The 21,964-nt window shown below is 48.4% G+C and overlaps 1 protein-coding gene across 3 annotated transcripts; it reads left to right on the top strand.

Moving 5' to 3' along the window:
- The first annotated feature begins 2,274 nt into the window (after positions 1-2,274).
- LOC121433529 (inhibitor of growth protein 5) lies at positions 2,275-19,180 on the top strand. 3 transcript variants are annotated; one of them, XR_005972323.1, is made up of 9 exons: positions 2,275-2,371; positions 4,659-4,730; positions 6,711-6,877; positions 7,203-7,314; positions 7,460-7,553; positions 12,841-12,976; positions 13,236-13,297; positions 15,114-16,061; positions 18,460-19,180. XR_005972323.1 is itself a non-coding variant. In XM_041631996.1 (8 exons), exons 1-8 carry the CDS (start codon positions 2,335-2,337, stop codon positions 15,154-15,156), a joined length of 723 nt encoding a protein of 240 aa, XP_041487930.1. In that variant the 5' UTR covers positions 2,275-2,334; the 3' UTR covers positions 15,157-16,857. The 3 variants fall into 3 exon arrangements, 1 of the variants encoding a protein (XP_041487930.1); XR_005972324.1 differs by lacking the exon at positions 2,275-2,371 and adding an exon at positions 4,562-4,568; XM_041631996.1 differs by lacking the exon at positions 18,460-19,180 and having other exon boundaries at positions 15,114-16,857.
- Positions 19,181-21,964: the final 2,784 nt, after the last annotated feature.

Raw genomic sequence — 21,964 nt, 5'->3', positions numbered from 1 at the left:
ACCTGGACGCAAAGTAAAGACCATTGGTTTAGTATTTGGACCGAGTGGGAAACATTTTAAATTGCTATATAGTTCGAATTTTTTTCTAGAGTAAATGCTTCTAAGGCTGGGAATATAGTTCACTTGGTAGAATGCTTACTGAGCACTCACAGATACCAAGTAAACTGGGCATGGTGGCACACCGCTATAATATTAGGACTTGGGAGGTGGAGGCTGAAGGAACAGTTCAAGATCATCTTTGGCTGCATATTCAGATTGTGGGCAACCGGGGCTACATGTCCCCCAAAATTGCATTTTAAATAATGAGGACCCTGGTCCAGGGGATATGGTGGCACATGCCCTTAGTCCTAGCACTGGGGAGGCAGAGGCAGCTGATCTGTATGAGTTCAAGGCCAACCTGGTCTCTATTTTAGCAAGTTTGAGGACATCCAGAGCTACATAAATAGGAAGACCCTGTCTCAGAAAACCCAAAAGAAGGGGCTGGAGAGATGGCTCAATGGTTAAGAGCATTGCCTGCTCTTCCAAAGGTCCTGAGTTCAATTCCCAGCAACCACATGGTGGCTCACAACCATCTGTAAAGAGGTCTGGCGCCCTCTTCTGGCCTGCAGGCATACAGACAGAATATTGTATACATAATAAATAAATAAATTATACATAAAAAAAAAAAAAAAAAAAAAGAAAACCCAAAAGAAAAAGGAAAACCCTGACCGGGCGGTAATGGCACACGCCTTTAATTCCAGCACTCGGGAGGCAGAGGCAGTCGGGTGTCGGTGAGTTCGAGGCCAGCCTGGTCTACAAGAGCTAGTTCCAGGACAGGCTCCAAAGCTACACAAGAAAATCCTGATTCTTTAGTGCTGAAGAGATGGTTCAGAGTTTAAAAGCATTTGCTGCTCTGTAGAGGAACTGGCTTCTGTTCTCAGCATCTACATGGTGGCTTACAACTCTAGTTTCAGGGGATCTAATGCCCTTTCCCAGCCTTCCTGGGCACCAGGCAGGCACGTGATGCACATGTGTGAAAAACACTCATACCTGTTAAAATAATAAAATCTAAAAAATTGTATAACCAACAATGTCAGAGGCTGAGGCTGTGAGGATTGTTCTGGCACTATTGCTGTAACCCCAGCTGTTCCTTGGCCCTGGAGCTTTCAGGACAGGAATTCCTTATTCCCGGGCAGCGTGAAGTTAGAGTGAAAGGATTGGCCCGTGACACCTAAACTTACGCCCATGAAATTTTGCAGAAGATAATTTCCTTATCTTAGCTGGCTCGGAGTGACAGGGGCTAAGTGGTGACTGGCAAGCGCATCCACGCTGATAACACCGAGTAAGGTCCGGACACAGAGAACCCACACTTAATTCCACCATCTGACATATTTAAGTGGCACCCAGCGCACCCCCTTTTGTTTGTTTTTAGAGACAGGGTTTCTCTGTGTAACCTTGGCTGTAGACCAGACTAGCCTCGAACTCAGAGATCTGCCTGTCTCTGCTGTACTGGAATTAAGGGATGTGCCATTACCACCCCCGCTAACTTTCCTTTTTATTGTTTTTTTTTTTTTTCTAAATTTGTGACGAGGGTCTCGCTAGTCTGGGCGGGCAGGTAGACGACGGCAGGCCTTGAACTCATGGCGACAGACCTCCTTCTGCCTCCCGAGTGCTGGGTTTTAAAGGCGCGTGCTCTCACGCCCGGCTTTCCAGGTATTTTTTGCAGGCGTCGAGGTGTGCATGGCCTCTTCACGAAGTGCGGGTCAGGACACGCAGGTCCAGCGTGGGCACGCCCCTCGGGACTAAATAGCAACACAGCGCATCAATGTTAACCAAGGCGCGCGCGCGCGTGTGTGTGTATGTGTGTGTGTGTGTGTGTGTGTGTGTATGGAGGGGGGGGGGGATCTCCTTCCTGGAGGACCACGCTGCCACCTTCGAGAAGCCACAAGCAGCGGGCGCCGGCTCTCGGGCCGACCAGACCCCAGATCCGAACAACGCCGGCAGAGACCGGAAAGTGAAGCTCGGAGCCGGCACACGTGTAGGCAGGGTTCCCCAGTCGAGCGCTCGACAGGGCACTGCCAAGGCTCGGACCTCTGCGGGAGCCAGAGAAGTAGCTTCCGCATCGCCAACCGCCGACGGACTCCATCGCCCACCCGGATCTCCTCAGGGGAAGCCCCACAGCGCCCCCTGACGACCGCAGCCGGCCGGAAGCGTGGGGGTGGGCCCTGACGTGCCCCGCCCCTCCGCCGGCCAATCGGCGCGCGCAGCTCATGAATAGTGAGCGCGCGGCGCCGCCCCGCCCCGAGTCCGCGGCACCGCCCGCTCGCGCAGACCCCGAGCGTGGCCGCAGCGAAGATGGCGACTGCCATGTACTTGGAGCACTATCTGGACAGTAAGCACCTTGGTCGAGCCGCCCGCCCTCGCGGGTCTGCTCCGCCGCCGCCCCTGGCCCACCGCGACTCGTGCGGGACCCCGGGGTGCGGTCGCGGATGGGGACCGGTCATGGGAACAAGTGGGGGATCACGGCCTTTCTGGGGCGGGGTCGTGGATGGAGGGCGTGGGGCGCGGCGCGGGGTCCCGCCGCCTCCGCCGCGCCAATTCCAGGTGCGTCACGCAGGGGCGGAGCCTGAGGCTCAGCCCGCCCTCTCCGCTTCAGCCACACCCCCCGACGCCGACCACGCCCCGGTCCCCTCCCCTCCAATTCAGTCTTGCTTGGGGGAGGTCCGCCCCTTCTTAACCTGAGGCTTGTGGTGTTTGCTTTTGGAACAGCAGTAGGGAGCTTTAGGCTAGTGGGGTACGTTATTTCGCGGGAAGTCGTGCTGTCTGTCACAAGCCAGTCTGACAGGGTACGATGTCCTGTGTAACAGGTTGATCTTTGACATCCCGGGCATGTCTTCCTCCGTTTATTTTTAGACGGTGAGATTGACTCCCGGCGAGAATTGAGGGAGATTATTTTTCCACTCTTTACGTGTGAGGAATTGAGACCCTTTGTAGGGAGGTGGATCAAGCCAGTGCGGCGCCCTAGTGCTTTGATTATCTAGCTGGGTTTGGGAAGTGGGTGTCCAAGGTGATCTGTCATCAGTCTAGTGTCCATCCAGTGGGTATTCTGAGGTGGATCCAAGACGGGTTCATTTCAGTGTTGGCATCATGTGATGGTTGATGTCCACACTCTCCACCTGCCCTGTGCCACAGGTGGGCAGGAGCCCCATTTCTCCACAACTCACTGATAATTGAGGCACACTCACCCCCCCCCTTTTTTTTTAAAGTTCATAGAAGTCTCAGGCCTGGAAATAAATGTAGCAGTGGAGACTGCAGATAAAGGGTCCTCTCTCTGAGAGTAGAGAGGGCCACTGGATGGTCGAGTGTTGACTAGCTTGCCAGGGCCATGGAGTCAGGCTGTGGGTGATAATGACTTGATGAGCTCAGGAAGATACAGGCTTATAGCGGCAAGTGTTATAAGATGTAGGCCTAAAGTACTGGCCATGTTGGCTGTGGAGAGTATTTGGAGTGGGACAGGACCCAGAAGGAGCCTGCCGAGAGCTTGATGCAGGTGGCTCTTCACCAGGGGACACAGTGCAGGCAGGAAAGCAGTGGACTAACTCTAACCACAGGGACTAGAGAGCTACTCGGTGGCTCTGGTTGCATTTCCAGGGCTCACGGCTGCATGTGGCTAGAGGCTGATATGTTGGGCCGTGCAGAGAGAGCATGTCTTGGGGACCGCTTGGTCAACAGTTCCTGGTGCAGTAGCCGTCAGGACAGGGTTGGAGAAATCCAGGAGGACTCTTTTTTTTTTTTTTTTGGTTTTTCGAGACAGGGTTTCTCTGTGGCTTTGGAGCCTGTCCTGGCACTAGCTCTGTAGACCAGGCTGGTCTCGAACTCACAGAGATCCGCCTGCCTCTGCCTCCCGAGTGCTGGGATTAAAGGCGTGCGCCACCATCGCCTGGCTTCCAGGAGGACTCTTTAGCACATTTCATAAGAACCCAGAGGAAGACATTGGGGTTCAACTTGAAAGTCAGAAAAGCAAAACAGCCAACTACTGGCTCCTATCTCTACCTCAGTCTGAAATGACATCCTGCCTCCGGGAATCTCAGAAAGAGACTGTGTGTGAGAGCCGTCTTCTCCCGTTTTATATTCCTCTCTAGGGCTGGGATTAAAGGTGTGTGTTATTGCTGCCTGGTCTGTGAGGCTGACGAGTGTGGCTGTTTTACTCTCTGGTCTTCAGGCAAGCTTTAGTTATTAAAATACAAATGAAATATCACGATAGGACCCAGGTTCTCTCAGGCTGTTGGTACCTGCCCCTAAAATGGTCTCAGTCATTTTAGTTCCTAACTGGAACAGAAATGATGATAAAGCCTGCAGGCTTTGGTGTAAGGCCCTGGAGATAGGTTTTTTTTCTTCCCACTAAAGATTTATTGATTTATTTTATTTTGTGTATATGTGTGTTTTGCCTGCATGTATGTCTATGCACCACATGTGTGCAGTGCCCTCTGAGGCCAGAGAGGACATCAGATCCCCAGAACTGGAGTTACAGATGGCTGTGAGCTTTCACATAGGTGATGAGACTTGAACCCGGGCCCTCTGGAAGAGCAGTAAGTGCTCTTAGTAGCTGAGCCATCTCTCCAGCCCTAGAGGCAGATTTTCGTCTGCTGAGAAGTACAGCCTTTTCTTGTCTCTTTCAGGCATTGAGAACCTTCCCTGTGAACTTCAGAGGAACTTCCAGCTGATGCGAGAGCTAGACCAGAGAACGGAAGGTGGGTATAGCCTGAGCTGGGTTTTGAGCATTGGTCAGAGAGAGATGGCAAAGGACATAGGGTATCAGAGAGCTCTGAAGGGACCTTGTATAGCACAGGCTTTGCATCATACAATGTCTTCGAGACAAGATTTCTCTGTGTATCCCTGGCTGTCCTGGAACTCATCCTGTAGACCAGGTTGGCCTTGAATTCAGAGATCCACCTGCCTCTGCCTCCCAAGTGCTGGGATTAAAGGCGTGCGCCACCACTGTCTGACTTGTAGTCAGAGTTTTCCTGTCCCCACCGCTTGCTCCCAAATAATCAACATGGAGATTTAAGATTGCTTATAAGTACAAAACTCTGACTACACTTGGTGGGTTTTTTTCTTGTGTAGTTTTTTGAGACAAGGTCTTTCTATGTTGCCTTGACTGGCCTGGAACTGCCTGTGTAGAGCAGGCCAAACTCATAGGGATCCTCCTGCCTCTGTCTCCTGAATGTTGAGATTAGATGTGTGTACCACCATGCCCATCTCAGGTTCTTATTTATTTATTTAGAGATGAGGTCTTAATTCCATAGCCTAGGCTGCCCATGAACTCCCAATGTACCTTCCATAGCCTCCTGTGTGTGGGGGTCGGGAGGAGAGTGCTGGTGCTTTTAACTCAAGTGTAGTTTCTTGGTTTGTTTGTTTGTTTTTAATCTCTGTGTGTGTACATACATGATATGTGTATATGCACGTGTGTGGGTACACACTTGTCATGGCATATAGGACAGGACAGCCTTGGGTTCAGAGACAAGATCTCTTTTCTTGTTTACTTCTGCATATTTGGGATTTTCCAGTCTCTGGCCCCCATCTCCCAGTGAGTGCGCTGGAATTACAGATGCACATGCGAGCACACTTGGCTCTTTTTTTTTTTTTTTTTTTAAGATTTATGTATTTTGTATACAGTGTTCTGGCATGTGTGCCTACACACCAGAAGAGGGCGCCAGACCTCATTATAGATTGCTGGGAATTGAACTCAGGACCTCTGGAAGAGCAGCCAGTGCTCTTAACTTCTAAGCCATCTCTCCAGGCCCCCCACCCCTTTTTTTCCCCACACTTGGCTTTTAAGTGGTTTTTGGGGGGCTTGGACTCATGTCATTATCACAGTGATGGCTTTACCCACTGAGCTATTTCCCCAGCCTGGTTTCTGGCTTCCTACACAATTTTTAGAGCTTTTCAGCTATTGTCCTTTACAGTCAGAATGTTTGTTGCTCTTCTCCTTCCAAGTTTTTTTTCCCATTTCTGTACCGTTTATAAGTGAGTATTCCTTATCCAAAATGCTTTGGGCCTGGAGTGTTTTGGATTTTTATGTTTTTCCATTTTGGAACATTTACAACTGTACTGAACTATCCTGGGGGGTTGCAACTCATCTAAACAGGGAAAATTTTTGTCGGGAAGGCAGTTTTATATGACATTGTTATTGGTCTTGTGTGTGGAATGTTTGAAGAAGTCCCACTTCTTGGTTAGAGCAGAGTTGCATGTGTCCCTGCTCTTGGAAGCATGCAGCGTGTTTTTACACGTTTTGCTCTGTTGTTCACCGTCAACATCTGTTGGACTCAACCATAGGTTGTAAGTCATTAGTTGGCCTTGTACCCTAGGTGGTGTGGATGTAGCATAGCCTCGCTCACTAGTCTGACTGTGGGTTGGACATTTTCACCGCTTCTTGCTTTTGTGGGTTTTGTGTGTTTTCCTAAGTGTATTTTGGTGCCTAAGTGCTCCTCCTGTGGGTATGTGACTAAGTTGTGCACCAGGAAGTAGGCACGATGCCCATAAAATGTGCTGTTCATGAGAGTCAGAGGGCAATTTGACTGCCTGCTAGATGATGCTTGTGTTGGGTCTGCCTTGGACAAGTCGCTGTGTCACAAAGTGTACACTGGCATGGCCGCCAGTGACGCTCCTGCCAGCTTCTTGGATGCGTGTCACTCTACCTCTTTCTTCCGCCTCTCACCGGTCCCCCTTAGATAAGAAGGCAGAGATTGACATCCTGGCTGCGGAGTATATTTCCACAGTGAAGACTCTCTCTTCAGACCAGCGTGTGGAGCACCTGCAGAAGATCCAGAACGCCTACAGCAAGTGCAAGGAGTACAGTGACGACAAGGTGCAGCTAGCCATGCAGACCTATGAGATGGTGAGTGTAGGGGCGCAGTGCAGGCCTTCACTCCTGCCTCCCATGCCGCAGGAGGAAAAAGGTGTATGGAAACATGTATCTAGGGTGGGAGTTTAGAGCATCCAGAGAGAGGGTGCATTGGGGGTCGCCATCTGGGCCTACTTCCATGATTTTGCTTTTTTGGGCCCTGCTTGTCTTGCTTGTTGGTGGAACCATTGTTTGTTGGTGTTTTCCTGGGGAGGTCTAATCCAGGGCTTTGTGCACACCAGGCAAGCGCTGAGCCACTGAGCTGCATCCCTAGCCTTCGTTTTACTATGAAGTCACATGTCCAAGTGTCCTTTTGCAGGTGGACAAACACATCCGAAGGCTTGATGCTGACCTGGCACGCTTTGAGGCTGACCTGAAGGACAGGATGGACGGAAGCGACTTTGAAAGCACTGGATCACGAAGCTTGAAAAGCAAGTTGACTGATGTTCTCTTTGCTAGTGACTGCAGTTTGGAAGGCTTTCCTCTAAATGTGTTAGGGACACGATGGTAAATGAGTGGGTGAATCTTGTTCCACGTTGGTCTGTTCTGTGATAATAATGGGTCTTTGTCCTTCAGAAGGTCGGAGTCAGAAAGAAAAGAGAAGCTCCCGGGGCCGAGGCAGGAGGACGTCAGAAGAGGACACACCTAAGAAAAAGAAGCATAAAAGCGGGTAAGATGTTTCCACCCTCTTTTCCCAATGGAACACTGGTTTTCGAGCAGCAGGGAGAATGCCTGGGTGAGTCCCCACTACTCTAGCACTTCATGCCTGCTGAGCCAGGCCAGGTGCACACTGTCCTTGGGCAGTCTCTTCACATCCTGTGTACGCGACAGTTCATATGTATACCACCCTCGGCGTCAGGAGAGTGCTGCGTACTTACTGGCAGTGCTGGGTCGAAGCCACTCTATAAGTAGCTGAACTTACTGTTGGTGGTTTTATACAATGATGCGTGTTTTGTCCATGTTTGCCGTTAAACTATGTGACTGCACTTATTAGACACAACATCATTTATCCTGAATTCTTCAGGCTTGTCTACCACTTTCTTCTCCCAGAGGCATTGTGCTGTTTCACTGACGTGATGTCTGGACTAAAGGGAAAATTGTGAAGTGACAGGAGACCTCTGGCCATGAGTTCTGGGGGAGGCTGGAGAAGCCAAAGCTTGACCAAAGCGGGAGGGCAGGGAACTCTGGCTGAACCTCCTGGTGCTTGGGTGTTGTGGGGAGTGGAAACCCAGGGCCTTGCATATGCTAAGCACTAGCTCTTGTTCAGTCCCTGAGCTACAGCCAGTCCTCCCAACAGGGTCCTGGTTTTTGTTTTGTTTTGTTTATGTTTTGGGGTAAGGTTAGATATATGGCCAAGACTGGCCTTGGACTAATGATCTTTCTTCCTCAGCCTCCTAAGTACTTACGTACTGTGAATACAGACCATAAATTTTGTTTTGTTTTTCGAGACAGACTTTCTCTGTAGCTTTGGAGCCTGTCCTGGAGGTAGCTCTTGTAGACCAGACTGGCCTTAAACTCATAGAGATCTGCCTGCCTCTGCCTCCCAAGTGTTGGGATTAAAGGTGTGCACCATCACCGCCTGGCTGATAAAGCAAGTTTGTATACTAGTGAGGTACCTATTAATGTTACTTGTTTTTAACATAAAAATTTGTTTTTGCTTGAGATTTGATAGTGAAGGATTTAGAACATTCTCATTGTTTTTTAGAGTTGATTGATCTTTTAATTTTACAATTGTCAGTGCTAAGAATTTCTTAGGTTTTGTTTGTTTTTTTGGTCTTTTTGTTTTGTTTTAGTTTTGAGACAGAATCTCACCATGTAGTCCTGGTCTGGAACTCACAGAACCTGCTTCTGTTTCCCAAGTGCTGAGATTATTTGGTTATTGAGTATTCTGAAACCTACTGTTGCCAGATTTTCTGAGGAACCCCCACCCTCACACATTCATATAGTTTAGGATTCGTGACCCACAGTTCAAGAAGCTGAGGTCTAAGCAGTGCTGCTAAGTAGAATTCCTTTGTGAACCGGGGTTGAGGGGAGGCTTAATCTGTGTGCATCTAACCAGTACCTCCCCAGTGGGCTGTGCAGCTATTACAGATGTCTGCTCATTGTGGGAGAGAATCAGACTATAGGTTAGCAACTTGTGTATGCATAAAGATGATAGTTTTCAGTGCTAGAGCACCCGTTTGATTTGATTCCCTTTTTAAAAATACAGTTTTGGCTCCTATTTTTGAAAATGATGTATATTTCTATCCATTTAGTCATAAATATTTTTTAATATTTATTTATTTATTCATTCATTTATTTATTTATTTATTTGTTTATCGTACAGCATTCTGCCTGCATGTATGCCTGCAGGCCAGAAGAGGGCACCAGATTTCATTATAGATGGTTGTCAGCCACCACGTGGTTGCTGGGAATTGAACTCGGGACCTCCGGAAGAGCAGCCAGTGCTCTTAACCTCTGAGCCATCCCTTCAGTCCTAGTCATAAATCTTTTAACCTTTTCTTTTTTTTTTTTTTTTTAGATAGGTCTTAGTCTTTGGCCAAAAATCAATGCACTTTGAACTCTGGCATCCCGAGTGCCGAGCATTAACTTCCTTACGATAGCTATTTAAAGCTCTCTTCTCTCAAGTTTACATCCCGAAAGGCTGTATATGTGTTCTGTAAATCAGCTTCTTACTGCCCTCATTGCTTCTCCGTTGAGGACAAACTGGCTGTGAAAATGAGTCCTGGTCTCACAGACTCTAGAGCGAGGAAATTGTCACTCTGCCTTTGTTGACATAAAACTCAATTAGTTCATGTTCAGCACATAGACTGGGTGTCCATGGCTACCACATGTAGGTCCTACAGTGTTATGTAAATAGCTCGACCACCCTTCTTGCCAAATCTACCAGATGGACAACCTCTCTCTTGCTGCAGATCACCCAGCTCTATTACTCCAGGGTCTTGCTGCCTGTAAAGTGGTTTTGAGCTTTGCATTTCTGACTTGTGGGATGGCAGCATGGTGTCTCTGCTCCTTCCTTCCCCAAAACCCAGACGCCATGCTTCTGGGTTTGCACAGACAGTCTTGCTGGTTGTCTTCTTCACTGAGTGTTTTCCATAGTGTCCTCAGCACAAGGAGCTCAGTATAGGGGTCTCTAGGTGGTGGGGAAGCCAGTACCCACTGGCTGGAGCATCCCCCTAAGGCCTCAGGTATAAGACAGGCATTGTAACTACTCCTAAAATCTCACAGATGAGGCAGACTGTTCAGTTTCTCCCTTGACAGGAGCCACCATGTTATGTCTGATGCTTAGGAGACAGTCACTGCTTTCAGACCTGCTTGCTGGGCTTGCTGCAGCCGTGGCTGGTTGGTGACAGTGGTAGGGCACCTGTTCCCTCTGGCCCATGAGTGGCGGTGCAGCCGCTATCCCAATTTGCATATGTTCAGTCGGGAGAGTGCTGGAACAAGGGGTGTGCTCAGGCCTTGACAGTAGGCATCCAGAGATAGCCCAAGGCACTGAAGTCCTGGACTTGCTGTATCAGGGTGGGAGCTTGTGGCTTCAGAGCCTGAAGCTTAGACACTTGCCTGTTGCTGTCTTGAGTTCTACACAGTGCCTGTCTCTAGCCTGTGTTCGGCAGGTTTTTTTCCATGATGAGATGGACTAACGTGTCAGTTATAGCTTGTGGTATCCATCATTTTCCATGGGAGACCTGGAGCAGTGCTCAGTCAGGTTCCCGTGGCCCAGTGGCCACTTGGCCAAAGGACTTGGCAGCAGCTGTGTCATAGCTGTGCCAGCTTGTGCTTGCCATAGCCTCATGGGAACTGGCCATATTAATTTATATCACTATCTCACCTTGTGCTTGCCATAGCCTCATGGGAACTGGCCATATTAATTTATATCACTATCTCACCTTGTGCTTTCCATAGCCTCATGGGAACTGGCCATATTAATTTATATCACTATCTCACCTTGTGCTTGCCATAGCCTCATGGGAACTGGCCATATTAATTTATATCACTATCTCACCTTGTGCTTGCCGTAGCCTCATGGGAACTGGCCATATTAACTTATATCACTATCTCACCTTGTGCTTGCCATAGCCTCATGGGAACTGGCCATATTAATTTATATCACTATCTCACCTTGTGCTTGCCATAGCCTCATGGGAACTGGCCATATTAATTTATATCATTCTCACCTTGTGCTTGCCGTAGCCTCATGGGAACTGGTCATATTAATTTATCATCACTATCATTCCTGGTTGAGGTGTAAGTATGGATAGTGGTATTACAGGTTTAGGGATTATACTGTGTCGACTGCCCTACAGTTTACATGGTTATTTGAAAAGCACATGTAAAGGGGCTGGAGATGGCTCAGTGGTTAAGAGCATTAACTGCTCTTCCAGTGGACCCAGTTTTAATTCCCAGCACCCACATGGCAGCTCCTTGCTGTCTAGAAATCCAGTTCCAGGAGACTCGACACTCTCGCACAGATATACAGGCAGGCAAAATACCAATGTAGCCTGGGCTACAAGAGCTAGTTCCAGGACAGGCTCCAAAGCTACAGAGAAACCTTGTCTCGAAAAAAAAGAAAACCACATGTAAAGTGTAAGTTCAATGTCCTGGTCTATAGTGAAGGGTGGGCTTCACTGTGTAGGCACCAGGTACCGGGGAGAGCGAAGGGGCAGCATTCTCACCAGGCTGCTGTTTAGAGACCAGAGGCAGCTTCCAGCATTGGGGAGTGAGTAGGATAGTGTAGAAGGAGCTGCAGGCAGGCCTGCTTTTCATCCCTTCCGGCTCCCACACGACTAACTTTACACCCGAAATAACAACACACAAACTGTATTCATATAAACACTGCCTGGCCCATTATATCTAGCCTCTTCTTGGCTAACTCTCACATCTCGACTAACCCATTTCTAATAATCTGTGTAGCGCCACGAGGCAGTAGCTTACCAGAAGGATTCTAGCCTACGCCCATCTTGGGCCAGAGCTTCATCGTGTCTGCCCTGGAGAGAAGCGGCATGGCTCTGAGCTCACTTCCCTTCTTCCCAGCATTCTGTTCTGTCTACTCCACCCACCTAAGGGCTGGCCTATCAAATGGGCCAAGGCAGTTTCTTTATTAACCAATGAAATCAACAGATTGACGATTGACATATGACCTTCCCACATCAGGATAGTGTGTACCAAGCTGATTCTTGTTAGTCTGGTGGGCAGCTGGGTGAGGTTAATGGGTAGATACTTGGAACCCAAAGGAGACTAAGAAGGGTATCTGGATAGATACCTTTCCAAGAGAGGAGGGTATAGCCATTGGTTCTGGTGAGTGCCTCAACCCTGAGGTCAGCCTTGGGTGAGACACAGACTCTTCCCAAATGTTAGCTATCTGCTGGCAGGGGGCCATGCTTTTGTCACCACCAGGAGGTGACAGCTGAAACAGAAGGGAGGCCCAGAGAAAGCAGCAGCTTTGTCCATTTGGAGGGGTCTTTGTCCCCAGTAGGCAGCAATGGTTGATGTTGGATTAAGTTGCTGCTGAGTGCCATTAGCAATCTCAGACCCCACTGCCTGCTTCTACGACCTCTGCTGTTATTAAGTGGGTAGTGTGAGTGCCGTGTGCTGCTGCCCCAGGTTTGTGGCTGTGACGGTCCAAGGGAATCTCTTCGCTGATATTAGCACACCATATTATTCTCACTATAAATTCTTAGAGATTTGGCTGGAAGGTTGTGAGGTTATCCTTGAAAATGTATCTCAGTGACGGGTATTAGGGCTGTTCCCAAGTTCCAGTAACAAGGAAATCGGAAGCAAGTTTATGAGTGATCATTAGCTCAGGGTCACTGCAGATTCTTCCCTTGAAACCTGCAAGCATCTTTGGCTCCAGGGGAGAGGAGCTGTGGGCCGTTGATGGAAGGGCGGTGGTATGGCCTTGTGCATCTGCTGCCTTCCTCCTGTTGTCCTGTAGTCAGCAGATCTTTCCCTCCCTTCAGGTCTGAGTTTACCGACAGCATCCTATCTGTGCACCCCTCTGACGTGCTGGACATGCCTGTGGATCCAAATGAGCCTACGTACTGCCTGTGCCACCAGGTGTCCTACGGGGAGATGATCGGCTGTGACAATCCAGATGTGAGTGCTCTCTGTATAGCCTTCCTATTCTGGAACTCACTATGTAGACAAGACTGGCCTTGAACTCACAGAGATCCGCCTGCCTCTGCTTCCCAAGTGCTGGGATTAAAGATGAGCTTCACCATCACCCAGCATGAGTGGATCTTAAAGGATACATGTTCCCTGGGACGAACTTTGTAGAGATGGGTGGGTGTTAACCTTTCTATGTCTAACATACAGAGTGCATAGATGTGACACAGGTTTTTCCCTTGCTTTGCAGTGTCCAATTGAGTGGTTTCACTTTGCCTGTGTGGATCTCACCACAAAGCCCAAAGGAAAGTGGTTAGTATGGGGTTGACTGCAGTCTCGGACAAGCCTGTCTGGTGCTCTGGGTCTTGTTGTATGTCTCCGTATTTCTGCAGCACTGGTCCTGACTGGGGAGGGGAGGTGGTGGTGTTAGCAGACTTAGAGACAGAGGTCTACTGCTCAGCTTACCTGGGTGTGTATATAGTCTTACACTGACGCCCTTGGAAGAAGGGCTCCCTGTCTCCAGCCCAGTGTGCACCCAGTGTTCCAGGCCAGTGCTCTTCCACTGGACTGTGTCACCTTCGCCCTCTGGCTCCAGGTTGGGTAGCGCTTATTTTCAGCAAAATAAAAAAAAAATAAAAAATAAAAAACAAAAAAAAAAAAAAAAGGAGAGCAGGTTCTTGTCTCCAGGGGAAAATGGGGATCATGAAGAACATAGGAAGGAACTGTAGAATTGTTGTGTTCCCCTCCAGGGGCTCCATCTACCAGGGCACAGGAGGCTTGCATGTTCCTGTTTCCATCCTACATTTGGCCAGCAGCAGACTACTTAACTGTTCAAGAGGTTCTCAAGGTTTTCTTTGAATAAAAACCTGGTTTTGTTGACTTATGTTAAAAGTGAATGCATGTTCTTAAAATGAAATAGTAGGGCTTGAGCCTTCCTCCTAGGAGCAATTGGAGCATCTCTCTCACGGTAACATTCTTGGTGTGTAGATCAGCCCGTGGCCAGTTTGAGAGTCACCTGGGAAAGGAGGGGTGGATGCCATGTTGCAAGGACTTTTGGTCAGATGTGTGTGGTGTGAATGTAATCTCACCTTATCGAGCATGCCTACTGTGCATGGCTCCTTACCTCATGTTACGAGAACCATATGGCATGCACGTGCCTTGGCTGGGCCTGTGCCCTGTGGGAGTGGGTTGGGCTGCCGTGGCAATGGGTGTGTGGGAGCAGGTGTATGGCTGGGCTGCCGATGGGTGGTGGTTTCTCGGTTGAGGAAAGGGAAAAGAGCAGGCTTGCATGAGGCAGTGGAATCTGACTTCAGGTTCAAGTTGGACGTGGTGCTTGCAGGATCTCCAGGTAGGGAGTCTGACAAAGCTATTGGAATGTCACAAGCTTGGAGAGTCTGTAAGCCTGGTAGCTACTCGATGTGCTAGGCCCAAAGCCAGACAGAGGAACTGGGGAGTGGGGTTCCAGCGTGTCTTTCTGTAGTTACCGGAATGGGCTTCCTCAGAGGGACTCGTAACTTCTAACTAACATGATCACTGCAGCACTGGTAGGTACTCAGAGCTTCTGAGCACAGAGGGAAGTGATGCCAGCTGTAGCATGTGTCAGAGAGCTGGCTCCACATCAGGACCTTACTGGAATGTCTCTTTGGATCCTGAGTGGCTGCTGTGTTCTGGAGTTTTCATGAGTACTGTCTGAGGCTCTGATGTGTGCTTGACCGACAGCACTGTGAAGATGAAATTATTGTAATAGCATGAAGTTCTTGGGTCTGTGTAACCCATTCAGTCTCCAGGGCCAAGTGCAGCTGTCTCAGGAACTAGTGTCCACAGGCTTATCAGGCCTGTGTCTGCACATGGGGTCTTCAGCATGTCCAGCCAGCCAGCCGTTGGTGTCACCTCAGTAGGGGGCACCTCATAGTAGGACCAGTTTTATCAACATGTACTAGTCAACCTCAGATATGCAGCCAGCGCTCCCCAGGTGAAAGACCGCACGTCTCACTTGCTGTGTCTGTCCTCCGGCACTGTCTTCCCCGAATCCAGCTACCCTGGGGGAGGCAGGAAGTATGTACGTGGGTGTCCTGTGTGCCAGGACATACGATGCAGAAGGTTGATTGCCGTGTCTTTCTTGTCACAGGTTCTGTCCCCGATGTGTGCAGGAAAAGAGGAAGAAGAAGTAACGAAGAGGTTGTTGTGCCAGGCTGAAGAGCAAGCTAATATATTTCTTCACTCATGTTGCAATATTATCTTTCATTTAAAAACTACCTTATTTCAACTGATATTTAATAATTCAGTGGCCAATTGTAGTTTTGGATATTTCCCAAAATAAGAAGCCACTGCACCATTTGCACAGAACAATCTCGCAGGGACTTGCCACAGTGACTTCCCGTGCAGGCTCCCCACTCCTGCGGCCTCCCAGCACTGGGATGGCAGCACCCCTTGTGCCGAGGGTCCCTTGGGGCTGTAGGCAAAGTGCATGGTGCAGGCTGGACATGTTTTTCACCTGGTCTACTGCCACTGCTCTGTCACTAGAGGGTCGGCCTTGCGTGTCCGTGTCATCCAGGACCGGCTTGTGGCACCATGGAAGCTGCTGTTCTGTGAGCCAGGTCTTCCCAGACGCTGGCCAATGCTGTGCTCTTACCCTGGCTGAAGACCAGGGACTCCTGGCCAACATACCTCTGATGTGTCTGGAAGGGACTGGGGGCTCTTCCCAGGTAGAAGTGCCCTCTGTTTCGTTGTGCACCGCCTTTCCATGTGAACTTCCAGCTCGCCCTGGAGATTCAGCTTCCATTAGCCTCGAACTGTCAGTTATCCGACCAGCACTGCCCAACAGCGGACAGAACAGTCAGGCTGAGCTTCCACCTCTCTGGGAATTCCTAACTTTTTTTTTTACTGTGAAGATGAAATTATTGTAATAGCATGAAGGTCTTGGGTCTGTGTGTCTATGAAGTGAGTCTGTACTGTGAGCTGATGTTAGAACTTTGCTGTGTTGCATCCCACTGGACCACCGGCTTATATTCAAGGGGCTACAATTATGTGACATGATTTGTGAATTTGTGTGCCCAGTAGCGGTTCTGGAATGAAGGTAGGAAACTAGAGTATACTCTTCGTCTAACCAGTGTCCACGAAACCAGTGTTGAATTTGGAAATATTTGGGCGGGGGTGGGGGGATGTATGCACAGGGCCTGTTGAGATGCATCTGTGGTGGTTCCTTAAGTGTGACAGGATCCTGAGAGTTTCCTATGACTTAGAATTCCTCTGGCATGTTTTTTAGTGTCTCCGGCTCTCTGAAAACCAAAGAGAGCCTGTCCCTGGCCTCACTCGAGAGAAAGACCCGCAAGGCAGAGCTGGGCTATGCGATTTCCAATTTAAGGAGAGACCAGTTGTTTATCTGACGACAGGCATATTGTTTTAAGATGGCCATGTCTAAATCGATAGATACAGTTCCCTCCCACTTTATCCAAGGAAAGGACACAAGGCAAGAGGGAGTTGTATCTGCCCCACATTATGCCATCATGGTCCTGTTCTTACTGGTCAGGGTGTCCTGCACAGCCTATCCCAGTGAGAGGGAGACAGGAATGGCTTGTGTTTATGCTACTGAGTTAGTTGGTCCATGTTGACTCTTCCTGGGCAGCAGGTGCCAGGCAGTTGTCCAAGCTTGTCTCTAGGCTAGGAGGAGCTTTGGAAATGCAGTTCCTGTGGCCTCTAGGCTTGAGGGGCTGGCTTTCTTCCTGGGGACCCCTTCTCAGGCTCAAATTAGATATTTTCATTTTTTTTTGTTGTTGGATTTTTGTTGTTGTTGGTTGGTTGGGGTTTGTTTGTTTGGTTGGTTGGTTGTTTGGTTGGTTGGTTGGTTTGGTTTTTGGTTTTTCGAGACAGGATTTCACTTTTTAGCCCTGGCTGTCCTGGAACTAGTTTTGTAGACCAGGCTAGCCTCGAGCTACAGATTTACCTGCCTCTGCCTCCCAAGTGCTGGGATTAAAGGCATGCGCCACCACTGCCGGCTAGACATTTTCATTTCTTAATTTAGCCTTTCTTTTGTCGTAGTAAACGTTGTGAGGATACGTTATACAATTTTTTCCCCTCTTTTCCCTTTTATTTTAAAGACCAGGTCTTATGTATCCTGGGCTGGCTTTGAACTCACAATGTAGCCGAGGATAACTTTGATCTTCCTTCCTCCACCTCCCAAATGCTAAAGTTACAGGTGTACACCAAGAGGTATGGTTTTACAATGTTAGGGACCAAACCCAGAACTTTTTTTTGTTTTTGTTTTTGTTTTTTGAGACAGGGTTTCTCTTTGTAGTTCTGGCTGTCCTGGAACTCAGAGATCTGCCTTCCTCTGCCTACCAAATGCTGGGACTAAAGGTGTGTGCCACACAGTCTGATAAGGCGTACACTATTATCTGGCTGCAACCCAGAACCTTATGCACGCTAGGCAAGCATTCTACAGATTGAGTTATATCCCCCTCTCTTTTTCTTCATTCTTTAGTCTTTCTTATTTTTTTCTTTCTTTAGTCCTAGGGGTCAGGCCTCATGCATCCTTTAATTTTATTTAATTTATTTATTTATTTGGAGGCCAGTCTTTGAACTAGCATCATCCTGCCTTAGCCATGAAATGTTGGAATTATAGGTGTGTGCCACCTGTAATGTCTTTACCTCTTATAATCTCTGTAAGCACAAGAAGTTTTAAATCAGATCTTGCCTGATAATGCATTAGAAACTGATTTAATACCTGAGATTCAGCCTAAGGCAGAGGAGGTTTCCTGGTGGACCTGCTAGAGGCTGGTTAAACTCCATCTTTGGGGCCATCCTGCATACTGGCTTCTAACATTTATTTATTTTGCAGATTTCTATAGTTATCTGCTTTTTTTTTTCTTTTTACTTTTGACAATTACAGTAATGTCACCAAAATAAGATTCGTATAGTTTGGAAACAACAGAATTCATGGACTTGGGAATTTAACTTAGTGGTGGAATCACTTGCCTACCAGTGTGGCATTGGTTGTGTGGTGGTGAGCAAACCTGCCTTCCAGAAGTGATGGCCTAGGTTTGATCCTTGGCAACGAAACAGGAAAAAGCAGGAAGGAAGGTCTTTTGGGTCATAGTTGGGCTCTGATGGAGTGCTTGTCCCATTGTTAGTATCTGTGAGCAGGGAGGCTATTCAAGGAAAAGTGTACTGTCAGCTCCTGCTTGGGTGCTGCAGAAACACAGAAGCCACGGTGCTGTGCCACTGAGCACCGTTCTAGGAGCCCTGTCTGTCTCCATCATTGGACCAGATACTCTTCCATGCCTGCCCATTGAGACCTGGTGCTAGTCAGAGTGAGTAGGGTGACCCCCACAGGTCAGTGGCAGCCAAGACTGGGTCTTTGCTGTCTCATTCCCCTTCCTTGTAAGTATGTGAGTGTTTTGCTAAGAGGAGAGGAATCATCTTCCTCATTTTTTGTGCATATCATCAGTAGTTTAAATTTCTCCCGTTTCTTATAGAAGCATGATGAATTAATAGAGAACTGAGCCCCACAATCTGTGAATATGCTAGCAGTGTGATGGTCCAAGCAGTGCTGACCACTCGCCTGTCCAGCAGGTGACGTCAGCAGGAGTCAGGCCATCGACTGTGTCTTCCACTCTGCCGTGAAGAGCCGAAGAGCCGTGCGGTGGGAGGGCTTGTGGATGGCTGGGGAAGTGGCCGCCTGCTTGCTCCTGTGGATACAGCATCTTGCCTTTTATCCCTCACCTGCCTCCAGAAGGCCTTGGCAGGGCTGCTTCAAGCAATAACACTGTTCGGAGAGCAACTCCTCCACGTGATATGGTGCCAGGGTTGGCCCTGTTAGGAGGCTGGGAGGTCAGGTCTTCAGGGTGTGAAATCAAACAGTGAGGGACATTTATTTCAGGCTTTGAACCCTGTTTTCTGTGAGCAGAGATTGGTCTTCACTGCCTGTGCCGAGAGGAGCTCTAAAGCAGGGGAGGTCTAAGAAGTGTCTTTTCCCTCAGAGTGTGCTGTGGTGGACCTTCTTCACCACACTCCATCCATCGGATGATGTAGCTTTAACATGAATGTCACATTTTATTTTCAAGGAATTATTACCTTTGTCCCCTTTGTAAAGGAGAGATATTATTGTAAATCTTTTTATTAAATAATGTAAAGATGTATATCTGTATTTTTGGATCATGGATTATGGATATATTGTTTAATAAATAAAGTATTTTTGGGAAGAAACTTGTAAATAGGTCATTTTGAAAACAGGTCGGGGAATCTGTCTCAGCAGTAGGACACTTGTCTGACGTGTGCTGTGCCTCTTCTGGGCCAGGAACCTAACATGCGTGCGCGCACACACAAACACACCACACAGTTGATATCTGCCGGGGGTTTGCTCTTGGGTTGTAGGCAGCTGCCTCTCGTGCACTCACATGGCAAGGTGAGTGGGGCTAGGTAGGAAGGGAATTCTCTACTGTGTCTTCTAAATTCTTATTTTCGAGACAGGGTTTCTCTGTCTTGGAACTATCTCTGTAGACCAGGCTCAAATTCAGAGATCCACCTGCCTCTACCTCTCAAATGCTGGGATTAATTGTTAGCATATAGGTGTGAGCTGCCACTACCAGGTACGGTGGCACATACCCATAATCCCAGCACATGAGAGGTCAGGCAGGCTGATCTCTTAGCTTGAGGTAGCCTGATCTATATAGCTTGTTCCAGACCAGCCTGGCCTACATAGGCATACAGAACTTTTAAGCATGCTAGGCAAGTACTCTATCAAACAGCTACATCGCCAGTCCGCATGTGTTTATAGCAAGTTCTGCGGATTCCAACCATAAGTCCCTACTTAGCCTTTATTACACACAGGTAGGCCCTGTCCCCAGTCACATTAGGGGTCAGGGCTTCCACACATGAATCTGGGCATACACAGATTACTGAGTTGTCTTAGACATTCCCTTGGACAGTGCTGAATTTCCAGACACCGGTTAGCATGAGGCCCAGCCTTTCACCCATCACGGGAAACTTTGTCAGAGGCTGTGGTTTTGTGGCAACATGTTGTATTCTCCATGTATATCCAGGGTATCAGCAGTCACTTCCCAGGGTGGCTGTTAGGATTAAAGGAAAGTCCAGTTCTTGGGGTGGTGGAATAGGCAAGTGACTGACTGCCAGCTTATTTTTTTTGTTTTCTTGCAGATTTATTTATTTTGTTTTTTGAGATGGTTTCTCTGTGTAGCCTTGGCTGTCCTGGAATTTGATCTATAGACCCAGGCTGGCCTAGAATTCACATAGATCCACCTGCCTCTGTCCCCTGAGTGGTGGGATTAAAGGTTTGATCCTCCACTGCTGGCATGACTGACTGTTGATCTTTTAGTTTGTCTGTTCTTTGTTTTTTTCAGGTAGAGTTTCCCTGCGAAGCTCTGGCTATCCTGGAACTCACTATGTGGTGTCCAGGCTGGCCTTGAACTCAGAGATCCACCTGCCTCTGCCTCCTGAGTTCTGGGATTAAATGTGGGTGCCACCACCACCTGACATTTTTTAAAGATTTATGTTTATTTTACATGTATGAGTGTATGTCTACATGTATGTCTATGCACCATGTGTGTGTGCCTGGTCCCCGAAATGGCCAGAAGAAGTCATCAGATATTCTGAGACTGGAGTCGCAGATGCTGGTGAGCTGCCATGTGCGTGTTGGGAATTGAACCCCAGTCTTCTGGAAGAACAACCAGTGCCCATAATCGCTGAGCCATCTCTTCAGTTAAAACTGCTGATCTTAACTGGCTCTGAACTGTTACCAGTTCCAGGGGGCCAAGATGCTATTGGCCTACCAGGTAATGAGGGCTGTGGTGATCAGGTGCTATGAGTGTTCACAGAAAAGGACCAAACCACCCTCTGGGCATCTTTCTAGTTCCTGACTGTAACTGACTGTCTAAGTTAGGGTTACTACTGCTGTGATGAAACACCATGAACAAAAGCAACATGAGGAAGAAAGGGTTTATTTCACCCACAGTTCAATATAGACAGTTCATCTCCAGAAACAGTGAGGGCAAGAACTCACACAGGGCAGGAGGCTGGAGGCAAGAGCTGATGCAGAGGTCATAGAGAGATACTGCTAACTGGCTTGCTCAACCTGCTTTTTTCATTTTTTCTTGCTTTTTTTTTTATTTGTTCGTTCGTTTGTTTGTTTTTTCCAAGACAGGGTTTCCTCTATGTAATAGCTTTGGCTGTTCCAGAACTCACTTTGTAGACCAGGCTGGCCTTGAGCTCACAGAGATCCACCTTCCTCTGCCTCCCAAGTACTGGGATTAAAGGCGTACATATGCCTGGCTCATCAGCCTGCTTTCTTGTAGAACCCAGGACCACTAGGTTAGGGTGGCACCACCCACAAAGGACTGTGTCCTCCTCCATCAATCACTACCTAAGAAAATGCCCTCCAGGGCGATTTTATGGGGCATTTTCTCAACTGGAGTTCCCTCCTTTCGAGCTTGTGTCAAGCTGACATAGAACTATCCAGCCCACTGACATTCTCTATGCCAGTTACCCTCAGTGGCCTATGGAGTGAGGACCAACTTAGTATGAAGGGGCTAGCAGAAGCCTCCGGAATGTCCTAACCAGTACAGGAATCCTGATGCAGTTGTGACTTGGACCTGGACAATGCCAGGATGATGCACTGACCGTGTTCCAGTGCCCCTGTCTGACAAACCCGGGAGAGTGGACAGACAGACATCAGGGAACTGGCCTACTGAAGGCACAGCTTGCATCCTCCCCCTCCCAGCACACAGCATATAGCTACTGACCCCTAAGTGCTGCCTTCTCTTACCCAGTTTGCAAGGACTATCTGGATGCCTTGGCTTTTTCTCAGCGAAGCAACGCTATACTTGTAGTCTTGCCTCCGGAGCCTTCTGCTCTTCCTGGGACAGAGATCTAAAGTAGCTGGTGCAGAACCCTAAATTATCTTAACATCTTACAGAATGTGTTTCCTGGGCTTGTCCCGTGATGGTAAATGGAAGTGCGTAAGCT

This window comes from Microtus oregoni, unplaced genomic scaffold (assembly GCF_018167655.1).
Source record: "Microtus oregoni isolate MIOR12 unplaced genomic scaffold, Mior012 000038F_ref0000394, whole genome shotgun sequence".
NCBI lineage: Eukaryota > Metazoa > Chordata > Mammalia > Rodentia > Cricetidae > Microtus > Microtus oregoni.
This window is presented reverse-complemented; position numbering and strand designations above follow the sequence as displayed.

Bases quoted from the DNA above. Each gene is read 5' to 3' on its own strand.
- LOC121433529 (XM_041631996.1), top strand. From the start codon at position 2,335: ATGGCGACTGCCATGTACTTGGAGCACTATCTGGACA. The intron at 4,731-6,710 runs GTGGGTATAGCC...GGTCCCCCTTAG, and splicing joins GCTAGACCAGAGAACGGAAG to ATAAGAAGGCAGAGATTGAC. The intron at 13,298-15,113 runs GTTAGTATGGGG...TTCTTGTCACAG, and splicing joins ACAAAGCCCAAAGGAAAGTG to GTTCTGTCCCCGATGTGTGC.